Source organism: Ascaphus truei, chromosome 3 (assembly GCF_040206685.1).
Source record: "Ascaphus truei isolate aAscTru1 chromosome 3, aAscTru1.hap1, whole genome shotgun sequence".
Lineage (NCBI taxonomy): Eukaryota > Metazoa > Chordata > Amphibia > Anura > Ascaphidae > Ascaphus > Ascaphus truei.
Genome location: NC_134485.1, coordinates 382,570,982 through 382,596,967, shown reverse-complemented (window position 1 = coordinate 382,596,967; position 25,986 = coordinate 382,570,982). Strand labels below are relative to the sequence as shown.

At 41.8% G+C, this 25,986-nt stretch overlaps 1 protein-coding gene across 2 annotated transcripts in view; it reads right to left on the bottom strand.

Moving 5' to 3' along the window:
• CWF19L2 (CWF19 like cell cycle control factor 2) overlaps positions 1 to 25,986 on the bottom strand; it is a 211,498-nt gene that overhangs the window by 108,121 nt on the left and 77,391 nt on the right. For both annotated transcript variants that reach the window (XR_012800018.1, XM_075592377.1), the window contains exons 9-10: positions 7,358 to 7,454; positions 4,487 to 4,591 (exon numbers count right to left, since the gene is read on the bottom strand). Coding sequence is in view for 1 of the 2 variants with exons in the window: in XM_075592377.1 (XP_075448492.1) it covers positions 4,487 to 4,591; positions 7,358 to 7,454 (202 nt within the window). In the remaining variant the exon portion in view is untranslated. The remainder of the gene's footprint in view (positions 1 to 4,486; positions 4,592 to 7,357; positions 7,455 to 25,986) is intronic.

Genomic DNA, 25,986 nt, shown 5'->3' with positions numbered 1-25,986 from the left:
AATGCTTCAGAAGTGCATTTCTTCTGTCAGGGTCCCTCCATTCACTACTAATGAACTCTGATATAATCTTATGGACCGGGAAGATTTTTCTTTTCGATATTTCCGAATAACTTGTCCAACGCAGAACAAAAGTGTGTGTTATATATATATATATATATATATATATATATATATATATATATATATATATATATATATATATATATATATATATATATATATAATATATATTCCATGTTAACACTTAGTGGATCATCTTTGCTAGTCGGGAGTTTCAGATCAACAGACTTCTTCCTCCGATTCATTACCAGATATATCTAATTCCACGTCAACATACTGTTCTTGTCTTGGTCTTTTTACAGGCCACTTAAATGCTTAAATCCTGGCTAAGATTAATGTTTCTACTATACAAGTCTTAAAGCAGGAAAAGAAGTCTGACATGCGTTACTGTCAAGGATTGGACTTCGGCTGAAGTGGATCCCAGTGGCAGGAACAGCAGGGAGCGAAGTAGGGGTCACAAGCAGAGATCAGAGGCAGGCAGCAGGTAGCGAAGTCAGGAAACAAGCAGGGGTCCGAGGCAGGCGGCAGGTAGTGAAGTCAGGAAACAAGCAGGGGTCCGAGGCAGGCGGCAGGTAGCGAAGTCAGGAAACAAGCAGAGGTCGGCAACGAGGAAACTGGAACAGGATGATAGCAATAGCTAGCACAGCAGTAAACACAGGAACCTTGCAGGAGCTAAGGAACCAGTATAAACAGGCAAGGGAGGAACAGGAAAGGGAGGTTTATATTGGCAGGCTGAGAGGTGGGGCACAGGTGCAGAGGTGTCAGGTATCAGAGTCTGGAATGTTCCTTAGTTTAGCAGCAGCAATCCCGGTGGACAAGTATAGGTACTGCAGGCTAGAAAAAGACATTGAGAGTGGCAGCAGTCCCGGTGGCCAAGCATGGATACAGCAAGCTAGAGAATATGACAGTTACAGCCTATTCTAAGGCTATCTTCCTTAAACAAATTTGGCATAACTTGCCTGATGATCCTGCTTGCAGTCTTTCATTACAGTTGAGGTTTTTCAAGTTTGCTGAAATTTTTTTGGGGCGTGCAGCAATCTCCTCAGAAAGGGACTCTGCTTTTCCCACAGATGGGGAAGATGGAGCAAGAGTAGACATAGGAATGAAACTCAGAGGTCAAGGCACAAAGAGAGCATAAGAAAAACAAGGTTAAGGAGAGAAACAGACACTTCCTGATCAACTCTACCTAATGCTCATATGACTGACTGACTTCTGCAGGAAGCATATGTAGGTCTCCTCATATCTCAAGCTGACTGAGTGAGAAGGTCCTGCCTCCTGTTAGCTGTCAACTGGGTGTCTTACCCAACCGTTGCCTCACAGATACTTACACGTGCACAAGCCGTTCTGGTCCTGCCGGAAATGCACGCGTTAAACATCCGTGCGCAGTGCCTCACATGGCAGCTGATATTCTTGCTCCAGCAAGGAGCCGGTAGCAAGCTCCTCCGGTTGGGAAGCAGAGTGGCCACGTGTTCTCGCAGCAATTGACCTTGGCGGGGCGTGCTGAAGGTAAGCTGCCAAGAATAGGCCAGGGAGATTCTGCCCTGCATACTCTAGCGACATTGTGACTTAAGAGGGGAGTCTCGGTACCAGGTTTAGTGACAGGTTCTTTGAAGTCTACTAATGTCACTAAGTAACAGAGGCTTATCCGCTATATAATTTTATTTTTTGGACAAATTTTGTGAGAACAAAATAGTTTAAATCAGTGAGCAGAGGAAGAAAAGAAAAAAAACACTAGAGAGGGAAAAACAAACATCCTACTGTACAGTATTGTGAATAACTATTTACCATATAAAAAATAAACATGCAAGGGCGACTGTCTTATTAATTCAATGAGCAAAATCTGAATGTAAACCAACTCTGTAATTCTCTCATGACTTATTCATCAAATGCACATACGTTTCTGCAGTGGAAAAACAGAAACCGGTTACATAAAGCACTGAAAAGATCAGTCTCACTGTGAAAACAAGTCAAAGAATACAGCTATAGGAGTGATACCACCCAGAGTTTGCAGAGGCATATGAATTGCTGCCACTGGTGATTGAAATTGGTCTGTTCCATGAATTTCAGGCACAGAATTTTTCTTAATCGCATAGACTGTAGTGACTGAAATCATAGACATTTTTCTCCGGATAAATAGTGCATAACTGTTGGCATATCTTCCACTATTCCTAACATGCCTACATTTATACCTTGGAGAAAAGATTTTGCTGAAAATACTGTAGGCTGTCTCCTCGAAATAGAGAAATGTAGAAATATCTGTAAAGATGTTTTTCATTTTACATTTGCATTTTATATTTAACAGGGGGTGAAGGTTAAGTATTCTGGTACGCCTGCGCCAGTATATCATGTGAGCAGCGACAGGATGCAAGGGATGGGGTGAGAAAGACCGTATAAAGTGATTATTGGTTATAATTGCATTTTTCAGGTCACCTGACACATTTGGCTCTGCATATGCCTATAAATAAACGCTGCTTTGTTTGTATGGCGTGGCACATCTCCTGTGAGAGTCTGCTGTCACTCAGAACTCTGCTATCAATAAAATTATCTTTTTACTTCAAAACCCTGGGTCTGAGTCGTGACGAATTAGTCGCCTACCACTAACCTTCTGATCCTGCTCAGATGATCCTCTTCAAATTAAATACAGTATTTTACAACCATATCACAAATATATAAAAAAAAAAAAAGCATCCTTAGAGTAGGTCTACAGGCACAGATCTAAGATGGCAGCAAATGTGTCCAGCAGCAGAAAGCGGGGACAATGTCCTGTTTGCTTTTACATGGCCCTTTTAGGAGACAGGCACATTATCCAGACATTCATACTAGATCTTCTTTAGGTTAAAGGTGAGGTGCCATGGGCAAGAAGACCATACCTGCTTTTTTTCATCAGCATAATGCTGTAGCATGGCTCTAGAAAAGGTCAGCAAGTAAGGAAATGGTACCAATCAGAATAAAACCGTGCACCTGCATTTATCTAGCAGTCATAACATGGTCAATACAGTACCACAAAGCTGATAAGGTGGTTCCACAAGAGATCGCCTACAGGATCTGAGAAAAACAGAACACACTGGAAAGGAGATTATGAGTGGACTCACGATGGATAGCAATAAGGTCCACAAAAAAGGCATTTTGAGTGGTTTCCTAAGAGCACATTAAGCCAGGGATGTGCAAAATTTTCAGGGGGCGGAGGTTTGGGTGCGGCGCTTACAGAGCCTACATTTAAACCTTGGAGAAAAAGATTTTACTGCGCTCTTCCCCAAAGCATTTCAATAAAATGCCGGAGCACACAAGGCCTCTATATCTCACTTACCTTGTCTCCGGTGGCTTCTGGCGACACGTCACATGACGTCAGAAAACACCAGAGACAAGGTGAGGGGGGGGAGGGGTGCAAGAGCAGGCAGGGGGGTGCAGACTAAAAAGTTTGCACACCCCTGACTTAAGCAATTCAAGTTAAAAAGGAGAGGCAGAGTTGGAGACCAATTTACTGTGGTAGAAAGCCCATTTACCTTTATACCGCCAAATACATGAACCTATTTAACCTACAATATACTCCATGTGGGGAAACTAAACACACCTGAAACATACCTAGGAAGTATGCAAATAAAAAAAGAAGATCATCTGTGGCCTTTGTGTGTTTGTTCTCCCCACGTGAGGTTTAGGTATTTGGAGATATACAAGTAAATGGTCTATGAAATTTGTGAACGTCTGTTTTCAGACGGTACTGCATCAAATTGGACAAAAAGAGCATGTACATGAGATGTCAACATGGATGATATTTGTGCAAATATAATTACTAATGATTTTTTAATGCATGTAATTTTTTGGCCAATTTTGTATTGGTAATATCAAAGTTTAATGAATATGGCCCAATGTATCACTTCTAGCAGAAGGTAAAGGACAATTATCAATGTAATATATACTTCATTGTAATGGAGTTTGTCAAGTTCATACAAACATGTATGTACAGTACACTGAAAAAATGGGCAATAGGAGAGAGACTGGTATTTTACATGCAAAATGTAAAGGAATCCAATAATTTTCAGAGAAGAACAAGGCATGTTATGGATCCAGAAAGAACGCCACTTAGAGCAAAGGATGGATGATTAAGTCCTTGTAGTGTTTGGAAAGCATAGCTTTTGTATACAGTAAAGAAATGCACATCATGAAATACACAGAATAGAAACCTAAGTGTTTCCAAATTATGAACTTAGACAAAAATTCAGCACCGTGTTACAGTAAATAGAGAAAATAGACAGCACGTGACATTGTTCTCCAAATAACATACCACATCCCAGAATATCGCACATTTACATAGGATTTGATGGCAGTGCTGCTGCAGTATATTGGAATATATTCCACCAGAGAGCTGTGGCCGGCTACATCTGTGAATCCAAGGGATCCTTATTCACAATTACGATCTATGCCTTACCTCAGTGTTTGATTTTCTGTCTGTTATAGATGGCGGTGCTTGAGGTTGACTCTGCCTATGCCGACGTGCCTCCTCCAGCTGAGTTTTAAGTTTTGATGCCAAATCCTTTATATTAAAAAAAATAAAAATTGTTTCGTTAATTCCTACAGCAGTGTTCAAAGTCAGAAAGAATATTGAAATGTAATATTTTATTTCTATTCACTATTGAACATTTTGAAATGCTACGCCTCTGCAATTGTTGAAATTGCTAGAGCATCCCTGTCCTTTAAGGCAGTATTTTATTTTATTTTTAAATCGCGTTACCCTTTGAGGAATTAATCTAAGGGAACCCCCGCTCAAAGACTCATTCCTTCCTCCTTGCTCACACACACCACTAACCCTCCTCACGCCTACCACACTCACCCTTACAGCCCTTTTATACACTGCACATGCATCCTCACATCAAAGATGGGGGTAGGGATGGGATTAAGAGGAAAGGGGCAAACGTGTAAAACTATTTCGGGGGTAGGCAATGTAAGAGGGGTGCTAAGATTCGCAGCTCTGCCTTCTTCAAAGCCTGTGTGTGTCTTAAATTGCATGTCACTAGTTGTTTCTAAAATCCCAATGACAGTTTTCAAAATTGATTTATACTGCCCAATTCTATATCTTTTGGCTATGTCCGTTAACATGGAAACTACCGCAAATCAGAACCATTAGGGATGCCACAAGACACCCTATACTCTTGCTGGATTGTGGGCAGAAAGAATGGCTCAGTGAGTAATTAAAAGTCACCAACTAAAAAACAAGGACAAGCAGGGGAGCCTTGTTCAGTGCCTTGTGACCGTAGGCAGTTAGGTTATCTCCCTGTGCCTCAGGCACGAAAGAAATAGATGGCAGGGACAGCACTGTATGCCGTACACCGTCAGCGCTATACTGTACAAGATAAACCTATTATTTCATGAAGCTATTATGGTCTTTTTTTGGATGCAGATTAAAAAGCCCATTGCAGTAAATTCATGTGTAACATTTTATTTATTTATAAAATGTTTTACCAGGAAATAATACAATGAGCGTTACCTCTCGTTCTGAAGTATGTCCTCGGCACAGAGTTATGACAATACATTGTTGCACGTTATATTTACATATAACTGTAGCTCAAACAATTTACAACAAATTAGATTATTCTTTCTAAACAGTAGAATTCACTATAAAGACACACAGACACACAGACACACAGAAAACACACAGACACACAGAAAACACACAGACACACACAGACATATATATATATATATATATATATATATATACACAGCTCAACCCACTTATAACGCTGTGCTTAGGGTCCAAAGAATCATATCACGTTATAAGCGGATCGCATTAGAAATAATGTACAGCTGTATGCATTGTGCAATAAATTATTTAAGATACCAATAATCGTGTTGTAAAGTATTCATAAATACAAAAATTGGGAGCCGCACTTACATCGCATTATAAGCGGATTCGCGTTGTAACGAATCTTGTTATAATGGGGTTGAGCTGTATGCGCACGCGCACACACACACACACACACACACACACACACACACACACACACACACACAGACTAGTGTGAAAAAGAAAGTACACCTATCAGGACATAACAATCATCTGTTCCTTAGCAGGTCTTAAAATTAGGTAAATACAACCTCAGATGAACAACAACACATGACATATTACACCGTGTCATGATTTATTTAACAAAAATAAAGCCAAAATGGAGAAGCCATGTGTGAAAAACTAAGTACACACTTACTGCTTCCATAGGAATTAAGATGCTAAGTAGCAGACAGGTGCTGCTAATCAAATGCCCTTGATTTATTGCTCATCAGCAAGTGTGACACCTCTATAAAAGCCGAAGTTCTAGCAGTTTGCTGGTCTGGAGCATTCAGGTGTGTGTTAACACAACGCTAAGGAGGAAAGACATCAGCAATGTTGCTGCCCATCAATCTGGGAAGGGTTATAAGGCCATTTCCAAACAATTTAAAGTCCATCATTCTACAGTGAGAAAGATTATTCAAAAGTGGAAAACATTCAAGACAGTTGCCAATCTTACCAGGAATGGACATCCCAGCAAACTCACCCCAAGGTCAGACCGTGCAATGCTCAGAGAAATTGCAAAAAAAAACAAGAGTTACATCTCAGACTCTACAGGCCTCAGTTAGCATGTTAAATGTTAAAGTTCATGACAGTACAATTAGAAAAAGACTGAACAAGTATGGTTTGTTTGGAAGGGTTGCCAGCAGAAAGCCTCTTCTCTCTAAAAAGAACATGGCAGCACGGCTTAGGTTGGCAAAGTTGCACCTGAACAAACCACAAGACTTCTGGAACAATGTCCTTTGGACAGACGAGACAAAAGTGGAGATGTTTGGCCATAATGCACAGCGACACGTTTGGCGAAAACCAAACACAGCATATCAGCACAAACCCCTCATACCAACTGTCAATCACGGTGGTGGAGGGGTGATTTGGGCTTGTTTTGCAGCCACAGTACCTGGGAACCTTGCAATCATTGAGTCGACCATGAACTCTTCTGTATATTTTGATAGACAGACTAAGCCAATCATGCATATACATTTTAGAATAGAATAATGCAAACTAATAGTTTATATTGCACCCTAGTGTGATGTCATTAGTGATAAAACTAGTTGTTTCATCACTATTCCCATTTCTGATACCCCATCCCTCTTTACTCTTCCTATTCTTTTAACTAATTCCGTTTGCATACTGTGCTGATGCTGTATATGTGCTAATCTAGATTTAATAACGTTTCTGTTACGCCAAAATAGAAAACATAAAAATGACAGGCAAGAGATGACTGTCACTGGATAGAGATAATGAGAAGACCCTTACCATGTTGCCCATTAATTCTGCCTTGATCAGCTTGGCTCCCAGTTTGTTCATCTCCTCTTCACTAAGGATTCGGGCAGATTGAGGGTGTATGTCAGGACTGAAGAGAACACAAAAAAACAGAAAAGGTCCTAGTTAAAGCAGATACCAAAGGGTGACTTACACCCATCACCTCATTAAGTTTTAATGGGCATGTAAAGCACAGCAACATTGGGAGGGAAAAAAAATTGTACTGTACATTGCAATCCCAAAACAATACAAAATAAAATCTTTACCCTTTTTTACTAGACAAGTTTGAAATATCATTCAAATGCTTTTTATTTTAATTAAGGACCTGCATGCAAATATTACTGGGCAACGGGCCACATAACCAAGTTTTTTTTTAAATTTATTTTTTACTACAACTGAACTTTCCTACAATATATGAATAACTATTTCAAATAGTGCTTTTCTTCCAATGGGACTCACAAATGTAGCACTTCACAACTAAAGTACGGCACGCAACACGTAGTGTACATAGGAGAGAGTGCATAATTAATATCTTATACATACATGCATACATCTTATACATACATACATCTTACATATAGCACATGGAAATATTACTGTATGCTCATCTGCATGTCTTAGACAGGTCTGCAACCCCGTCTTTCCCCATTATCACCCAGCACACAGCACTTCCACTGCAGCAAGGGATTCTGGGAAATGACATGCAAATGAGCACACATTGCCACCTTTTGTGGAGGTGGAAGTGCTGTGTGCTGGGTGATAATGGTGAAAGGCGGGGTTGCAGACCTGTCTAAGACATGCAAATCAACATACAGTAATATTTCCATTTGCTATATGCTTTACTGTGGGGGGGTTTTGTCACTTTTTTTTACCCACCATAACCTTAATAATGTGTGGGGTATATATATGTGTGTATGTGTGTATGTGTGTATGTGTGTATGTGTGTATGTGTGTATGTGTGTATGTGTGTATGTGTGTATGTGTATATGTGTGTATGCTGTCATTCTTGTAATGTTTGCTTTAGCTCAGTACTGTATTCATTATTTCTAGTTGCAGACAAACTTACACTGTAGTATAACTAATATTTCTGAAGGGCCCTTGCAGTCTGCAATAGGTTTAGTAGGACGATTTGAAAGAAAACAAGGATAAGGAGGACAGAGTTGGAAAAAGAAAGGTCAAGATATGTAATATATTTTGGTTAGTCAGACAGAGACAACAAAATAAAAAACAACCAATCAGTGTCTCAAACGAAAAAAAAAAAACTAGTGAACTTTCAATTTATAATATTGATGGTGAGGCATTGCCCAAACGCATGTCTAAGGCCCCACTCATTGTGGCGGCACAGGCGCGCGCTACTTTGCACGCATTTCTGCAGCCACAGGTGTGTGTGCACTAGGCTGCAGGAGATTGGGGAGGCAATCGGTTGTGTGGCGGGGACGTGGTGAATGAGTCACGAAGCTGGTTCGCCCTTATTGGCTGAACCAGCTCACGCGACGCTGACATCATGCGACTGCAGCCCGATATCACAAATTGTCGGGCAAAATGTAGCAGCGTTGACACGCTACAGCGCCGCTAGGGGCAGTAGACACTTGAGGAACTACAATAGGAAATAAGGCAAGAGTCCCGGAAGTGCGCTAATATTTTGGGACGCCACCACCATGAACGTTGCCCATTATGATGAGAATCGCATAGTAATTAATAGTTTATACGTTTGATTGCGTTCATAAATTTGTAATCGTTTTTTTTTTCCCCTTCAATTCCACGATTTCCTTCCTTGAAGCAGAATAAATTCTACTAGCTGTACCCGGCGTAACATACACCGATCTAGGAGATCGGAAAGGTTATTAAATGAAACATTACTGTTTTCACCCCTCCCTGTAATGCCTTGCTATCTCTTGTCCCCATCATGCCTGCTCCTCCTTGCACTCCCTGCCTTACGGTGTCTGCCCCTCTTCATGCACACTACACTCCCTCATCTGTCTCTTCCTCTCCTTGCCGTCTGTTTCCTCCTACTACTGACCTTGCCGTCTCTCCTCCCCTCTCTATCCACTCCCTCCTACCTGATGTGCACACTGCTCTCCATTCCCCCCTCCTTGTTGTTATCCCTCTGTCACCTCCTCTCCTCCCCCATGCCCTGCTCCATTTTGCACTCTCGCCTCCTCTCTTTGCACTCCCTGTGTTTGCTCCTCTCTGTGCACACTACAGTCCATCTCCTACTAATCTGTCTCCTCCTCTCCTTGCTGTCTCCACTGCCATTAATATCCCCTCTCCAGTTTCGTGAGTGAGAGATCGCTCAGTCTATCACAGAGGGGGATGCATGTATATCTTTATTTATATAGTGCCGACAGTGTACTCAGCGCTTTACAAAGACAATACAGTACAGGGAATTATAATCCAATAAGTACAGCAAAGTCAGGCAACAAGAAGGGAATTCCCTGCCCTGGAAAACTTACAATCTGTGGTATGTTGGGAAACTTACACAGACAGCAGGCGAGGGAAAAAGTGCAGTAGATGGCAGTGCTTGGCCACAATAGTTGTTACGAGTCACTGTGGGTGTGGGCAGTAGGCATGAGTGCAGGCTATTGGGATGCTTCTTTTGATAGGCGAGTTTTAAGGTTGGGTGGTATTAAATTAGATGGGTTAACACCATTAGCAAGGAAAGAGTTGGCAGTGAGGTGTGGGCAAGAGCTGGTGTGTATATGGCTAGGAATAGAGAAGGGTGATCTGCACACACTCAATAGTACAATGATAGGTATCACCTGCCGGTGCCCATGGACCAAGGGGGATCGTCCTGCAAGGTCCCCAAGAAGTCACATAGGTAAGAGAGCTCTCACCTTGACAAAGACTGCTTATACGCAGTCGAAAAATTGGATTTCATGCTGGATTAATTTTATCTTCCTTTGTAAAGACCGAGTGCCTGGACTATCTTTCTTACCTGTGTATATGGCTGGGTCCAGGATTAGGAGAGATATCCTCAGCAGTAAAACGTAGGAGTAGAGAGGGGGGGGGGGGGGGAGAAGAGGATTTGTGGGGGTGCTTTATATTGAAGGGTTTAGAAGTTGTTGGGAAAGGTGTGTACATAACGGTGCAGTGTACAGGCACAAGCATAGTTGGAGAGAAGGAGAGATGAACAAATGTAGATAGGAAGAGAGTGGGGAAGTTGTAGAGAACAGAAAAGTTTACAAAGTAGTGAGTGAAACAGCAAACAGAAAAGGTAATAGGGAGGACATAATGAGATGATGGGAAAGAGGTAGGAGGAGAGAGTTCCCAGATATTGGAGGAAAAGAAAAGCAGTAGAAAGAGCAGATGTATCAAATCGGGCCTGGGTGGGCAGTGTAGCACTGAAGATTAAACAGTAGCTTAGAACGTTAGTCTTTAGATGTGACAAAATTGTCAGAGCATTTAGAAAGCCAGGGTCTCCCACTTGCAGGGTTGAAGTGCAGAGTCAAATTCTTGTTTTTTCCACCTCCAATTCAAACGCCACAAACACTTCATATGTGACATGCAAGATGTTAAACAGCCAATGTGCAGTCTCATTACACAGGATGTGCACTTTCATTGACTGTCCCTGGGTGAGTGACAGGCTGTTCAGCCCATCACAGATGGATGTGCAGACATCCTTATTGAAATGTATGTATAGATACAGAGACACTCTACTTTGGTTATTTATGTTCGTACGTTCAGAAATTACATTGGACTGACTTCTAACTCCTTATAAAATACCCTTAGTGGACTGGGTGTGTCATCATCCAGATTGGCAATTGATTGATTATTGCTAATAGAACATTTGTATCCATCTGACACACAGCGTTGTACATTTTTTAATTACAGTCCCTGCCCCGAAGAGCTTACATTATTGTATCTGCTCATATCCTGGTACCTACTCGAGTGCGCCAGGTAATGAAAGTGAAGTCCAAAAGAAAAGTAAGACTTGTTGGACTGTCTTCTAAAGAGGGGATAGGTGCAAAAAGACTAGCAAGAATTTTGTCAGGACATTGAGGATTTAGTGGCGCACACTCGGTAATAATTGCATTTAAAAGTGTGGCAGTACAACAATATAGAAAGCCTTTTCCTTCTCTGATTAAAAAAAATGATAAGCTTAATATTTAATGGTATAATGTGACATTGCTCATTTAAAGCTTCGTACATTTCATATTACGGAAAATTAGGTTACTTTGTCTAAAGAAAAGGAGGTGCCATATTTTTCCCACAACCAACCCAACCTATTTACTTTATGATCACTAGTCCATAAACACATGTAGGCTCCAGGTTAATAAACAGTGGGAAGCTTCCGTGTTTTTTTTAGTAACTTTGGACTCTGTGCTGTAACCCTCTGGTAATGCAGAGATTATATTTTCTTTTAGCCCACAATGTGAAGTATATGGGTTGCAGAATAACATTTTATTAAACTAGCTGCTAATGAATTCATGTGAAGTAAAGTTTCAGTCGGCATTAATGAAGGAATGTCTCTCATGGGACTTTCTGTGCCCAATGTTCTGATCAGATGTGTTTTATTAGCTACTTACAAGGTTCACTGTTTGGTTACTGTGAATTATTAAAGTGCAATATTCAATTCAGTCATCTCTTAGGATTGTGACTTCAAACCGTCCCCATAAATATTCATTACATGAATAAAGCTACTGAAAACTGCAAAACTTTGCTAAGTGTTATGGCTTTGAGTCATGTGACCAAGAAGAGTAAGGACCCTATGCACCACCGGCTCATGCATTCGTTTCAGAAGCTTAGGTGCTAAAATACTACACACTACACAAAAGGATGTTAACCAAATAAAGAAAGATATTCCTAGATCTGTCCTCAAGGGCCACCAACAGGTCAGGTTTTAAGGATAACCCTGCTTCAGCACAGGTGGCTATCAATAACTGTGCCACCTGTGCTGAAGGGTTATCCTTAAAACGTGACCTGTTGGTGGCCCTTGAGGGCTGGCATTGGCCACGCCTGTCCAAGATAATAATAGTCTGTTAGATTAAATAATTATTTTCTCCCAATGTTCATTTACATATCTAATGTGAAACTCCTTTGTATGTATGCATGTATAATGTATTATTATTCCAAGAAATATACCTCACATTAGGGTGATATGGTTCTGAAGGCTTTCTTCTTGCTCCCATAGGCCGCTGGCAAAGGACAGCTCCCTGGAGGGTCGGACAAATTTTGTTGTATACCTCTGCCCTTTAATGTCAAACTAAAATAAGAATATTGGATATCTACAAAACATCACACCTACATTGCAACATTTTGAAGAACTGTCCCTCACCTTTCCTATTCGCTATAATGTTTAATTTGACTGGATTTATTTCCCAACCTCCTGTGCATATCCTTATTTAATGATTCTTTCCTGATGTTTAGTACCTCACGTGCTTGTGAAGATTTGTTTCCTTTTATATGATCACCCATTGTTAATATATATTATAAACAGAGTGGCATCCCACTTTTAAGTGACGTTCTACAAAGTTAAAATCAATATACAAAATGTCAGCAAGCGTGTTCTCCATTAATGTGGCATTTGAGGAGCATCACTACAATCTGCTTCTACTTTACACTTCCTTTGGATTAAATAATTAGTCATGTCAATATAACATCAGATAACTTTTTGTTTTGTTAGTGGAGCTATAGACTTTCTATACCAGTGGTGTCCAATAGGAATTCTAAGTTAGCCGCACTTGTGATTGTTGTCTTTCCATATTCGCCAAAGAAGGTGGGTAGCAGTGTTGGACTTTTCTTCCATGTAGCAAAATAACAAAGGAGGGAGAGGGGGTAGGTGGTTTATACCTTTTATTGGACGGACAAATACTTTAAATGTTACAAGTTTTCAACCTGTCAGGGTTCTTCATCAGATATGGAAGGAATAAAGAAACAGGATATTATATAGAGTTATATGTATAGACACGCATATGTATATGTAAATAATATACATATACATATACATATACATATACACACACACACACACACGTTTGCATGTAAAAATACATACACATTATCGAATTCTACTCCACATCTTACTCGTGTCTCATAATACCTGTAATTACCTGTAAAATGCTTCAAGCGAATATAGCTCATCTATAAAGAAAGTAAGGATCACACCATTTTCTCCAAGGATCTTCCCATATCTTTGATCAATACAGAAATTCTATTGTTTGCCAACATTTTAGCCACAGTTCCAAATTCCACAGTAGCCTTCTTCTGTTAATTGTAGCATGCACCAATGCAAGATATATTTTCATAAGAGATTAAAATCTGTTTAGTGTATTCTGTTCAAATGAGGGACGATTCAAGCAGCAGAGTTTACTTTAATATCGTAACAATGGAAGGACACAAACTGAAATGGTGATTGATATAAGGTACCATTTAAACTGTACAAAGTCAACTGATGATTATTTTGATTTTTACTCTGTGTATTAAAGACAAACAGGTTGATCCTTCAGATCTAGACAAGAAGTCTGCAAGTTATAGCACTTCAGCACTAATCACAGGAAAGTGCAGTCTAACCGTTTTCTGCTTAATGCATATGGAGAAGAACAGATAAAACCTAAAAGATTTGCCCAGCTAAGCCACAGGAAACCATAGGCAGAGTGTAGCTTGATGGAAAAAAATATTTTCTTTTTCTCTTTGGTTCTTTAGATTTCTGCTTGCAATACTGTTACACACTAGGTGGCTATCAATTTCTAAGTGTTTCAGCTACATTCTGCTTTGATATTTTCATTGCTTAACTTATTCAGAACATAACAGGTCTTACAAGGCGCTGTTGACCTCTCCAGCACGGACGCAGGTTAAATTATATGAAGTAGATCTATTTTTTAATATAATTTTATTCTAAAGTTTAATAGGTAAAACAAGGTTAACAAAGTCAGACAAGCTATCGCATACAAATTGATTATAATGACAACTGTCACAAGGAAAATATTAACATATTGCTTATGATTAGATCAGTAGATGCTGCTTAATAATAATAATAATAATAATAATAATAAGTCCATTACCAAAGCCTAATCCAAAGAAAAACACAAGTGATTTTATTTGCTATTCTATAGGATAGTACACATTAGCTATATTTATGCTTTCTCCACTGCCACAGTTAACTGTATTTGTAAATTTATTGCCGTGATAAAATAGGCTTTTTGAGAGTATATAATAATAGCTCTGAGGTGTAAAATAACAGTCCGATATCTGCCAGTGGCAAGTCAATTACAGTCCATTGCAGGGGAAAATGGCTTGCCATCTTCCCCTTATATCCAAGTATGCAACATAAATCCTTTTCACTGCCGAGGGTGTTGTAATTTCTAATTCTAAAGCCATTTCAGAGAATAACACAAATGGTTTTTATTTTATAAACGGCAAGAGTGTCAATTGGGGTCGTGCTGGAAGGAGACTCCCATTGATATCGATGGGAATATCCCTGCAATCGTGCCCTATTGGCTGAGAAAACACTGGATCCTTGGAAGATGAAAAACAGGGTGTTCCAGCACCAGGAGTACTGGATCAGAAAAATGCTACCATTCTTAATTCTGACCAGTCCTTCTGGATAGGCAGAAAGATGCAACAAAGCAGGAAATTCTATTGAACTGAAAATGCATCTTGACCCATTACCTGAGGACCTTCCAATCTTGATCTATACAGTGACGAGACAAAGTTTTTCACATATTACAAATATTTCAAACCTAAAATGTTATTACATTTTAATCTAAGTCCTAATAATAAAGATAACCTAATCAAACAAATGACACAAAAACATGATCCTTTTTCAACATTTATTTAGCCACAAATGATTCAACATTCAATATTCGTGCGTGATAAAATGTACTGTAGTGCAGACGAGTATTCTAAAACAAATCTGGGGCAATCACCAACAAGACCCAGGTACATACTGGGTACATTCTGCAACATTTCAGTGACATTTCTGCAGACAGACTAATGGCCCATCAGATTAACAGCGGGGGTCGCTGGCAGTCCCATCCAAACTGAATGGGACTGCCAGGGACCCCTGCTGTGTTAATCCTATGGGCCATTAGTCTGTCTGCAGAAATGTCACAGAAGTGTTGCAGCATGTACCTGGATCTTGTTGGGGATAGCCCCAGATTTTCCAGGGCAAGCTTTAGGCAAGTTTTAGAATACTCGTCCGCGCACCTGTTTGTGAACCTTTAGATTCAGTACCTGGTGGAACCCCCTTGAGCAGCAATGACTTCAACTAAGCATTTCCTGTAACTGCTGGTCAGTCTCTCACATTGGTTTTGAGGAACTTAGGCACATTCCTCCTTACAGAACTGCTTCAACTCATGACCCACTTTTAGTTCAGCTTCAGCTCACAGATGAACGGACAGGCGGACAGACAGACGGATGGCCTGTCAATCTCCTATAGAATTGTCCGATTCAATTCAGAATTCATTGCTTTGTCAATGATTGCAAACCGTCAAGGTCCTGGGGCAGCAAAGCAGTCCCAACCCATCACACTCCCACCTCCATGCTTGACGGTTGGGATGAGGTTCGTCTGTTCGAACGCAGTGTTTGGTTTTTGTCAAACAGAATGTTTTTCATTGAGGCCAAAAAGTTCTACCTTTGACTCCTCTGTCCAGAGAACATTGCTCCAGAAGTCTTGTGGATCATCTATGAGCTCTTTGGCGAACTTCAGATGGGCAGCAATGTTCTTTTTAGAGAGCAGTAGTTTGCTCCTGGCTATCCTTCCATGAAAACAATTGTTGCTCAGTCTTTTTATGATAATTGAGTCATGAACACACACATTAGCCAATGCGAGAGTGGTCAGCAGACCTTTGGATGTTACTCTGGCGTTCTTTGCGACTTCCTGGATGATTTGCCGGTTTGTTCTAGGAGAGATTTTAATAGGACGACCACTCCTAGATAGAATGACTGTGGTCTTGAACTTTCTTCATTTGTAGACAGTATCTGACAGAGGATTGGTAAAGCCCCAAAACCTTAGAAATGGTTTTGTCACCCCTTCTAGACTGATGAGCCTCAATAACTGCTTTTCTGAGGTCCTCAGTGATTTCTTTTGATCGTGGCATGACATGTTTCCACACCCCTGAAGATCTACCTAATTATTTAAACACCTGATTCTAATGAAGATGGTACTTCACCGTTTTTCGGGAGGCTTCATTCAGGCCATCCTTTAAAAAATAATAAAATAAATGTATGTGATGCAGCTATGCATGTTATAAATAGGACTTGAAGATTGTGAAGGTGAGGGGGTAGCCAGGCTCACTAATAAAGGTTAAGCCCGTTTGGTTAACTCCGATCCATGTATTGGGGCTCAGGAATGTCAGCTCTTGAGCCTAACTGTTGTATAACCATATCACAAAATTATGCAACAAAGAGTATGTGTTTTTACCTTTCCAGGAGTGCCAGCAAGCAGAGATTGCTGGGCTGTGAGTTTCAAGGGGGGGGGGGGGGTGTTACAGAGAAAGTAGACAGAATGTGTCTAGCTCGTCAGGGTCCAGAGTTGCTGGATACCCCAAAAATGTACCCAGGAATCAGGTCTGATTCCTGGATACAAAGACATTGTCCCGGCAAAATCTCCCCTTGAAACCGCTTGCGCGACTCACCGCTAGGATTCCCTGCTTCAGCACAGAAAAGAAAGGTAAAATGGAGCAGAATCCCAAGGTTAAGGGGGATACCCAGTTAATGGCCAGGCCACCACAACCTGTAGAGGGGTTCTGGGGTACTCTAACCATAGATAAGCTTGTGAGGAGTTTTAAAAGTCCAAGTCTATTTTATAGTGTATGGGGAATATGGCTAGTAAGAAATAAAGTGCAGCTTTTTATTCTATTTGCCATACCAGCAGACTTACTGTAGGATTGTTTTAAAGTGTATATTTTATTAGCAACGTGTTTTAAAACATATATGCTTTGTACACAGTATTATGAGCTGGGACTTTCAGATCCAATGTTCTGACGGACCACTGAGCTACCAAACCTGGTGCCAGTAAGTCTACTCAGACATCGGACATGAAAGCCACAGAGGATGCTTTAGGTGTGAAGAACATTTGGGCCGGAGGTCTAAGCTCAAGTACCCATGTCCTGGGATGAATGGAAGTCTTTGGACTACTATTTGCCCCAACAGACATTGAGGAGCCTAGCCCAGCGGGTGGCTTCTGAATACCAAGTGGCCAGGGTGGCAATCTTGCCCATGTCCTTGGCTGATTCAGAAGACTCGCTTGCCTGGCTTCACAAGACTGGCATCGCTCTGATTGGCTGGTAAGAAAGTCCCGCGCCGGGATTAGCTGTAGTATTATGTGAATAAGTTCCAAAATACTATCAGAAACTCTCAGCCAATCCAGTGGTCAAATACTCACAGATTCTAAGCGCCAAAACAGCAGCAGCAAATTTGAAACGACCAAAAGATGTTCTTGGAGAAATAGCAGCGAGCCGGCTTTAGAATTTGATCGTCTAAATATTTTCTAAGCCCAGCTTTTTGGGACCAAGTTCTCAAAAACGAACGTAGCGGTCACGGCTGGGATTTCAAGCCGATTTTAGTACCAGGACGTTTAGAGCTAAGTCCCGGTCAAGTCAAAACTCCGGTTTTAGAGTGTTAGCAGATAGGCAAGTCTAGTTTTTGCCCCAGTTCCAAAATAAGTGTGTATTTCTTATGTAGTTTGTGTTCCATTGTTTGTATTCCTTTTCATGCAAATACATTTCCAATTTATTTCACTTATCTTGTTTTGCTCAATGTATGATCCTGGTAAAAAAAAAAAAAAAAAAGGTGTAAATGCCTGGTCTCCTGTGACAAAGATTGGTAGCCCTTTCAGGGGCGACTCGTAGATCGCTATGGCTCAAACCTTGGACAGCAGATCCTTCATCAAAATGTTGCCTGATTTAACCCTACCATTCCATGGAAAGTTACTCTGCAGAGAAGTTTGTGATTCAATAAAGGCAAAGCTATTGGGAAGAAAGCGTCAATTGCTGCTACAGGAGATGATCTGCCAAGAGGACTTTAAGGAATAATGGCCAGATAGACAGCATAATCTTAGATTTTGCACACTTAACATTCAGTTTTAGTTCCCATCCTCATCATAGTCCCTGAAGGGGTCTGGAAAAGAAGCAATCATATCCTGAAGGTTTGAGGCCTAGATCCTGCATCCATATCTGGTTGGAGTCTACATTATGTTCCAGATTGTCATTGGTCATTCCAACCATGTAGCAGCAACCGTCGGTCCAAGTGCAAATCCTAAAGTGGCGTACTTTACAGCAACCCAAAAAAATGCCTATCCATTAGAGCCTTAACAGAAGATTCCTCCTCCAAAAAGGTATGGTCGTTATTGTAGCTATTCTGGCAATAGCTGCATCAATTATAGGAGGCTGTAACCAGTATCACACTGCTTCTACCAAGAAGGGATGCATCTTAAAGAACATCTCTTCTCTGGCGCAGCCCATTCATGCTTAGTAATCTATTTGATATAAGAATGACCTGAAAAAACTCTAGGCTTTTTCCAGTTGCGTAAAAAAGCCCCATCAAGGACTTCTACCTCTTTCTTGGGATCTTAATTATTGAGATTTTAAAACAACTCTTCTACCTTAGGCCGAGGCCATAGAAGGCGCGCGACTGAGCGCGTGACGCCACGCTCACCCCTACTAGGAGCGATCCGTGGCCTGCAGGGTTGCGCGATGGGGGGTGTGGTGAGGGCATGCTTGTGATGTCACATGAGCGGTTTGCCCTCATTGGCTGAACCGCACATGTGACCCGGCCATCGCGCGGCAAATTCAAACAAATTTGTCTCGCCATGCATCGGCCACCTCGGCGTGCTCTCGTACACACGTGATCTATGGCCATGCACATTGCTTCCTGCCTTTTGTTTTCGGCGCAAGTGACGTTGCTCGCTCTGTAGCTTTTACTATGGCCACAGCCTTAAAAATTCTCCTTGGACCCAGAGGATTTCTCCCTCTTCTTCTGAAGAGAAAGCACTTCATCCAAGGCCAACTTCTTCATGCATTCTGCACATAACTTTTTGGTATCGCTGATAGGCAATATCACCTCACAATCTGCACAAGCCAAGTGCTTGCTTTTGGATAATGCCTTTCTAGAGTCAGAAACGTAAGCAGTGTGTGTCCGTATGTCAGAGGGAAAGGCTCCCACAGCCAGAAAAACGACCTGCACTGACGGGAGAGCTCAGTCTCCGCTACCCTGCTTAAATGCCTCCCTTGGCCCCAAAATTCAGAGTTACTGCCCCCAAGCAATGCGAAATCCTAAACCACCAGTCATCCCTGCAGGTCAATAGGTCCCAATTACAGTTCATAAAAGCAATGCATTCAACTGCCAAAGTAGAAGTTTTCATACGTGACATGAAGATGGAAACAAAAAGAAAACAGCGCACAACGCCAAATAGTGAAGCAAGTAATAAAAATGTATTACAATATTTAAGGGGTATAAAATCTGCGTACATCAATTTGAAAAATCATAAGCATTTAGTGTGTATCACACTCAGTTACCACTCCATGGTTGTAGACAGGGGAATCTGGTACTCAGCTTTCTCTACAGGAGCCTCTGTGGTGATTGTGGGGCACAGGATCCCTCATACACTTTTCATCCAGCAGGATGTTGCTTTCAATGAAATTCCTTAACAGCAGTCTGGCTCCACTGCAGGTTCAGGTACTCAGTGGAACCGAGTCTCAAGCGGCAATATGCCTCTTCCAGGGGCTTATTTCCTTTTACAGTCCTTCGTTTCTCCTATTGAGCAGTCAGCTGCTGCAGTAGCCGGGCAGTTCAGAGCCGGTGGGGAGGCTCAACAAACACTTCCGCAATTGCGTGCGCCTGCACAGCGTGCCACGATGCCGTTTAGTCACGTGATATGGCGGAGTGACGTCACAGTTCGGCAATAGTGAAGGAGCAGGAGAAAAGTCCCTTAGAGTCTCAAAAGCGGCGCATAAGCCGCTCAGTCAGCGCAATAACTCCAAAAATATTGGATTAAATGCAGATCCAGGGGATAATAAAACAATGTGGTGGCATAAGTTACATACATCCAACGCGTTTCGTACATCTAAGTACTTCTTCTTCTTCTTAGATGTACGAAACGCGTTGGATGTATGTAACTTATGCCACCACATTGTTTTATTATCCCTTGGATCTGCATTTAATCCAATATTTTTTGAGTTATTGCGCTGACTGAGCGGCTTATGCGCCGCTTTTGAGACTCTAAGGGACTTTTCTCCTGCTCCTTCACTATTGCCGAACTGTGACGTCACTCCGCCATATCACGTGACTAAACGGCATCGTGGCACGCTGTGCAGGCGCACGCAATTGCGGAAGTGTTTGTTGAGCCTCCCCACCGGCTCTGAACTGCCCGGCTACTGCAGCAGCTGACTGCTCCATAGGAGAAACGAAGGACTGTAAAAGGAAATAAGCCCCTGGAAGAGGCATATTGCCGCTTGAGACTCGGTTCCACTGAGTACCTGAACCTGCAGTGGAGCCAGACTGCTGTTAAGGAATTTCATTGAAAGCAACATCCTGCTGGATGAAAAGTGTATGAGGGATCCTGTGCCCCACAATCACCACAGAGGCTCCTGTAGAGAAAGCTGAGTACCAGATTCCCCTGTCTACAACCATGGAGTGGTAACTGAGTGTGATACACACTAAATGCTTATGATTTTTCAAATTGATGTACGCAGATTTTATACCCCTTAAATATTGTAATACATTTTTATTACTTGCTTCACTATTTGGCGTTGTGCGCTGTTTTCTTTTTGTTTCCATTTCCTAGAGTGTGTGGGGTGCTGAGCCACCCCCAATGTTTATGGCAGCAGACGCCCTTATCTACCACACGGTTATGATATAATTTATTATATAATCACTTTTTCACTTGGTATTGTGGTTTATCCAGCACATTTATGGTTTAGGCACTGCACTTTATTTAATTATAAGTAGGAGTTAGATAGTAGCGCATAGTTTATTTTTGTTTTTTACTGTGACATGAAGATGCCAGCAACCAACTTGACAAGAGCCCGAACAAGTCAACTACATTCCCAGTCCTTTGAACAACCAGAGGGGACTGGCTATTCCCTTTTGGGTGTCCAGAAAGACACAGGTAAGGGGCTTGCACCAGCTCGCCCCTTACATTCTCCAAAGTAGCGGGCGGCAACATGGCTGCCTTAGTCCGGTATAGGTACCTCCACAAAAACACAAACTAACAAATACACAGAGCTCTGAGGTTCCTACCCTCAGCTTCAGTAGCACATAACATACTGAGAGGAGGGGAACAACACGCCCTATTATACCTGGTCAGTAATTACCTGGCCTACTCGGTTACATGCTGCTATGGTGGACAGATGAAAATGGGCTTCCTGGAGTCTTACCACAACATAACTGCTAAAATTGTATTTTGTACCTTTAAAAAAAGCATAACACATGTATCCAGGGCACCAATATAAAAGTAGCAAGATAACCTAGTAAAGCTAAACACCTCTTTAAAAAATAAAAACATACAACCTTAGGTTAATAATTTCTGGACAATGGCTTTATATAAAAAAAAAATTTTAAGATAAAGTGATTATGCTAAACCTCAACTTCACATATGATATTTTGGTATCAAGAACCCAAATCCTAGCTATAAAACAAACCCTACCTCTTCAACCCAAGAGAAATAACATTTCTAAAGAACCACAGTGCCACAGCCAGAAATACCCAATCTCTGCACAGATAAGTTAAACTCTGCTGCCACCAGAGCCTGTTGGGTAGGCTGAACCCGGCTGTATTCCTTATGGGTTTCCCCAAGACATAGGTCACAAATAACCAGACAAGTAGCTTTAAAAGTAAAAAAAAATAAAAAAAACACCTTTGTTGCTGTACACTACGCAAAAACGAAAAAACAAAAAAAAAACCAGAGTAAAACAACATCCCAGGACAGACAGGTACTCACACAAAGGGCTAATCACTCTACTCCAGGATGCTGATCTGCAATGCTAGACTCTTTTAGTCCATGTGAGTGGCTCAAATTGGAGTCCACACTTCCGTTCACAAAGCAAAATAGTTCTACGGCAACTTTCCCCAAACATCTGGGGGATTGTGGCTGGTATCCTCTGGCCTACTTAGTTCAGACTGGTTGGTAGCTTCATAGCCACCCGCCAAAACTGGATGCCGCAAATGAAGAAATTCAGTTCCAGGAAAAAGGGGAAAGTGGCTAGTAGCCTCCTGGCTATCTAGCATTATGTGGTGGGGATGGCCACCCAACAAAGCTGGCCGCCCCAGAAACGTCCCACTGAAGGCTGCTAAAGTTTGGCTCTCTTAAAAAGCTCTCCTCCAGGAAAGAACACTGAAATCTGTTGCCATAATGGAACGATCCACGGGGTCTCTCTCCGATGAGACTCACCCCTGACATTCTGGTACTCCATTCGGCGCCAGTCAATGCTGCACACCAAAACTGCAGCTTCCAGTGAGCGCTCTGTTCCCTCCCTGTACTCTGATGAGGCTTGTGAGCACCCAGCTCCACCAGTCGCGTCGGACCGCTGCACCAAGTCTCCTCAGGATCCTCTTCTGCACTCTTGGAGCTCCTGATCGTGCAGGCATGTATAGTCTCCCTATCCCATTCAAAATCATGGAAGTTGAGGGCTTAGCCAATCAGGCACATACATTTAAACACTCCACGAATCGGGAGCGAGGTGGGTGGCTGAAATAGGCCAATCAGAGGAGGCATGGCTACAGCTAAAACCTGCCATGGGGAGTGTCTTGGATGAGCAGGGGATACGAAACAGGCCAATCTAAGGAGGCACGCAAGGTTCCTTCTCTACATCAAGCAGGTTCAGGGCTCCTGGCGCCCCGCTGAGTTTGGTATCATCCTGTCAGAGCAGAACAACGCTGCGGCTTCATTCCATTTCTTCACCCATAAAGTGGTCGACCTCTCCCTTGTTCCCCAACAATGGACACAGAGTAAATACACAGTAAACACGGACAAAATGCAGGTATAACGTGAGGCTACATGCCCGTGCAATGAACTTCCCTCCCAGGCTTACAATGCCTGATACTCTGCAAAAGAGCTGTAATCGCAGTTAGGCTCAGGCCCCGCTGCGGTCGGCGGTCACGCGGCCGCGGGTCACCAGCCCCTTACCGGATGTGTGCCTGCCCCCGCTGCCTCCTTCCGACAGGGCTGACTGTGTGCTGTGACGCGTCAGCCTGCCGGAGCTACCAGCGGCTTGTGTTCTGCAGCTCTGACGCGTCACGTAGTGCACGAGTCAGTCAATGAGGAGGAAGGAGCTACGGGAGGGAGGCGGCTTGGATGGAAGTCTGTGAGTTAGGCAGCCGTGCATACTGTAGCTCTCCCTCTCCCCCCCCCCCCCTCCCGTGGATAGCTCTCCCGCTCTTCCCCCCCCCCCCCCAACCATCTCCCTCCGGTGCCCGCTTCGCAGGCTGCCCCTGCTCTGTGTTTTGACCCTCCCGCGCCGAGAAAGTTACCTGCAGACAGCAAATCGCGGTGCAGTAACTTGCACACACCGCCAGCAAACAAGCAAGCCAGTCGTGCGGGCGCGTGCAGCGGGGCCTTAGCCTTAATGCATCTCTACCTTGCATAGCTCTACCACTGCATATGCATGACCTCTTGAACAGATAGGTATCACAGCTTTCCAACATTTGTACATATAAATACACCACCCACTGGTTGCCCACAGAAATACTGACTAGAACATGTTTCATCTTTATTTTGGGAGTCCTCCTGTCCTTGTCATCACACACAGCACTTACAATCATTCGCAAACAAGGCAAAGAGAATGAAATTCCTAACTTCAGTATAACAAGAACGGATCAGGAAATCCCAAATTGCAATATATTAATTATAAACCTAAATGTATTTATGATCCTTACCCTGCTCCATGACTAAATATAAATTTCTCAGCTGCAAAGAAAAAAACTGCTAGATTCCAGGAAGATTGTGGGGTTCAACAGAAGTCTAGCCATTTTCATCTTGGGGGCTGTCACGCATCCCCAAGACCCACAAAAGATAGATAAAGCAGCCTCATCATAATGCAAGTCTTACGTTTGGCCGAATATCAGTAAGAGAGCAGCCCTAAGTAGGTCTTGCATTAGTCCGAAATTAATGGGTTAACAAGTTAAATACTTTAAAAGAACACATTAAGAAAAATATTTAATACTTCAGTTTGGGGAGATGAAACTATAAATGTACTGGTGTATGTGGCCAATTTGAAAATCGGTATTTCACATCCGGTTGCTCGCCATTTTGGATTGTAGCATTACTATGGCTATAAACAGCAAAAAAGCACAGAGCTTCAGTCCTTTTCACATCGTTTCCTTATATTTGAACAGCTTTACAAATCCCTACTTTTTTTTTTTTTTCATTTAATGCCGGCGTTTACCACTACCATTACGTGTCTCAAAAGAATAACAATTTTCTCAAGGTAGCGTTATTTTAAGTGACCTAGTTCATTAAAGGTTGTCTGCAAAATCCCCCTGCAATCGTCAAATATATAAAGGAATAAAGAGAGAAAGTAGTACAAACGTATATTCTTCTTTCTGCTCTTCGACTCATAATTTCATGGCATTCATCTTTTTGATGAGTGCAGTGTAAAGCTCACAAATAAAAGTGAAATACTCATTTCATTGTATGTCTTTATTTATATAGCGCCAAAAGTGTACTCAGCGCTTCACAAAGAATACAGTACAGGGAATAATAATACATTAAGCGCAGCAAAATAAGACAATAGGAAAGGAAATCCCTGCCCCGAAGAGCTTACAATCTAAGAGGTATGATGGGAAACTTACAGAGACAGTAGGTGAGAGAGTAAGTGCTGTAGATGGCAGTGCTTGGTCACAATGGGTGGTAGGAGTCACTGTGGGTGTGGGACAGTAACCATGAGTTTGACAAGCACTGCCATCTACAGCACTTACTCTCTCACCTACTGTCTCTGTAAATTTCCCATTAAACCTCTTAGATTGTAAGCTCTTTGGGCAGGGATTTCCTTTCCTATGGTCTGATTTTGCTGCACTTATTGTATAATTATAATTCCCTTTACAGTATTCTTTGTGAAGCGCTGAGCACACTTTTGCCGCTATATAAATAAAGACATACAATACAATCTGCTATTGATCTTTATTTAACATCTACCTGGTATGTTTGTTTGATTGGAACGCCTTTATCAAATTAAGCCCGTCTGCTATTAATCTTAATTTAAAGAAGCAGTTCAAGCAATATCCCACTTGTGTATTTTTTTTTTTTTTTTAATAAATCAGCTCTGTACTATGAGAAAATACTTGTAGCATTTAAGAATAAAAATGTTTTAAAGACATTTTTAATGTTTCTAATGTAGGATGCATTTCCAAAGTGACAGCCCCCTTCCCCTTCTGGCCCGAGCCCCGCCCTCTCTCTAGCAGTGCACCAAATTGTATCTAGTAACTGCCCAATTATATTCCAGGACTACATTGCCCACAATGCTGTGCAAGAACTGAATTAAAGAATCCTGAGCAAGTGATCGATTACAGCAGAAAGCACCGATGTGCAGCTTAGCTAATCACTCGCCATTATGCAGATTGTATTGATGCACATATTGAATGGGGATTTTTTATTTATTTATTTTAAACGGCAGCTTTAACTGCAGCTTTAACATCTACCTGGTATGTTTGTTTGATTGGAAACCCTCTATCAAATTGAAAGGTTCCAA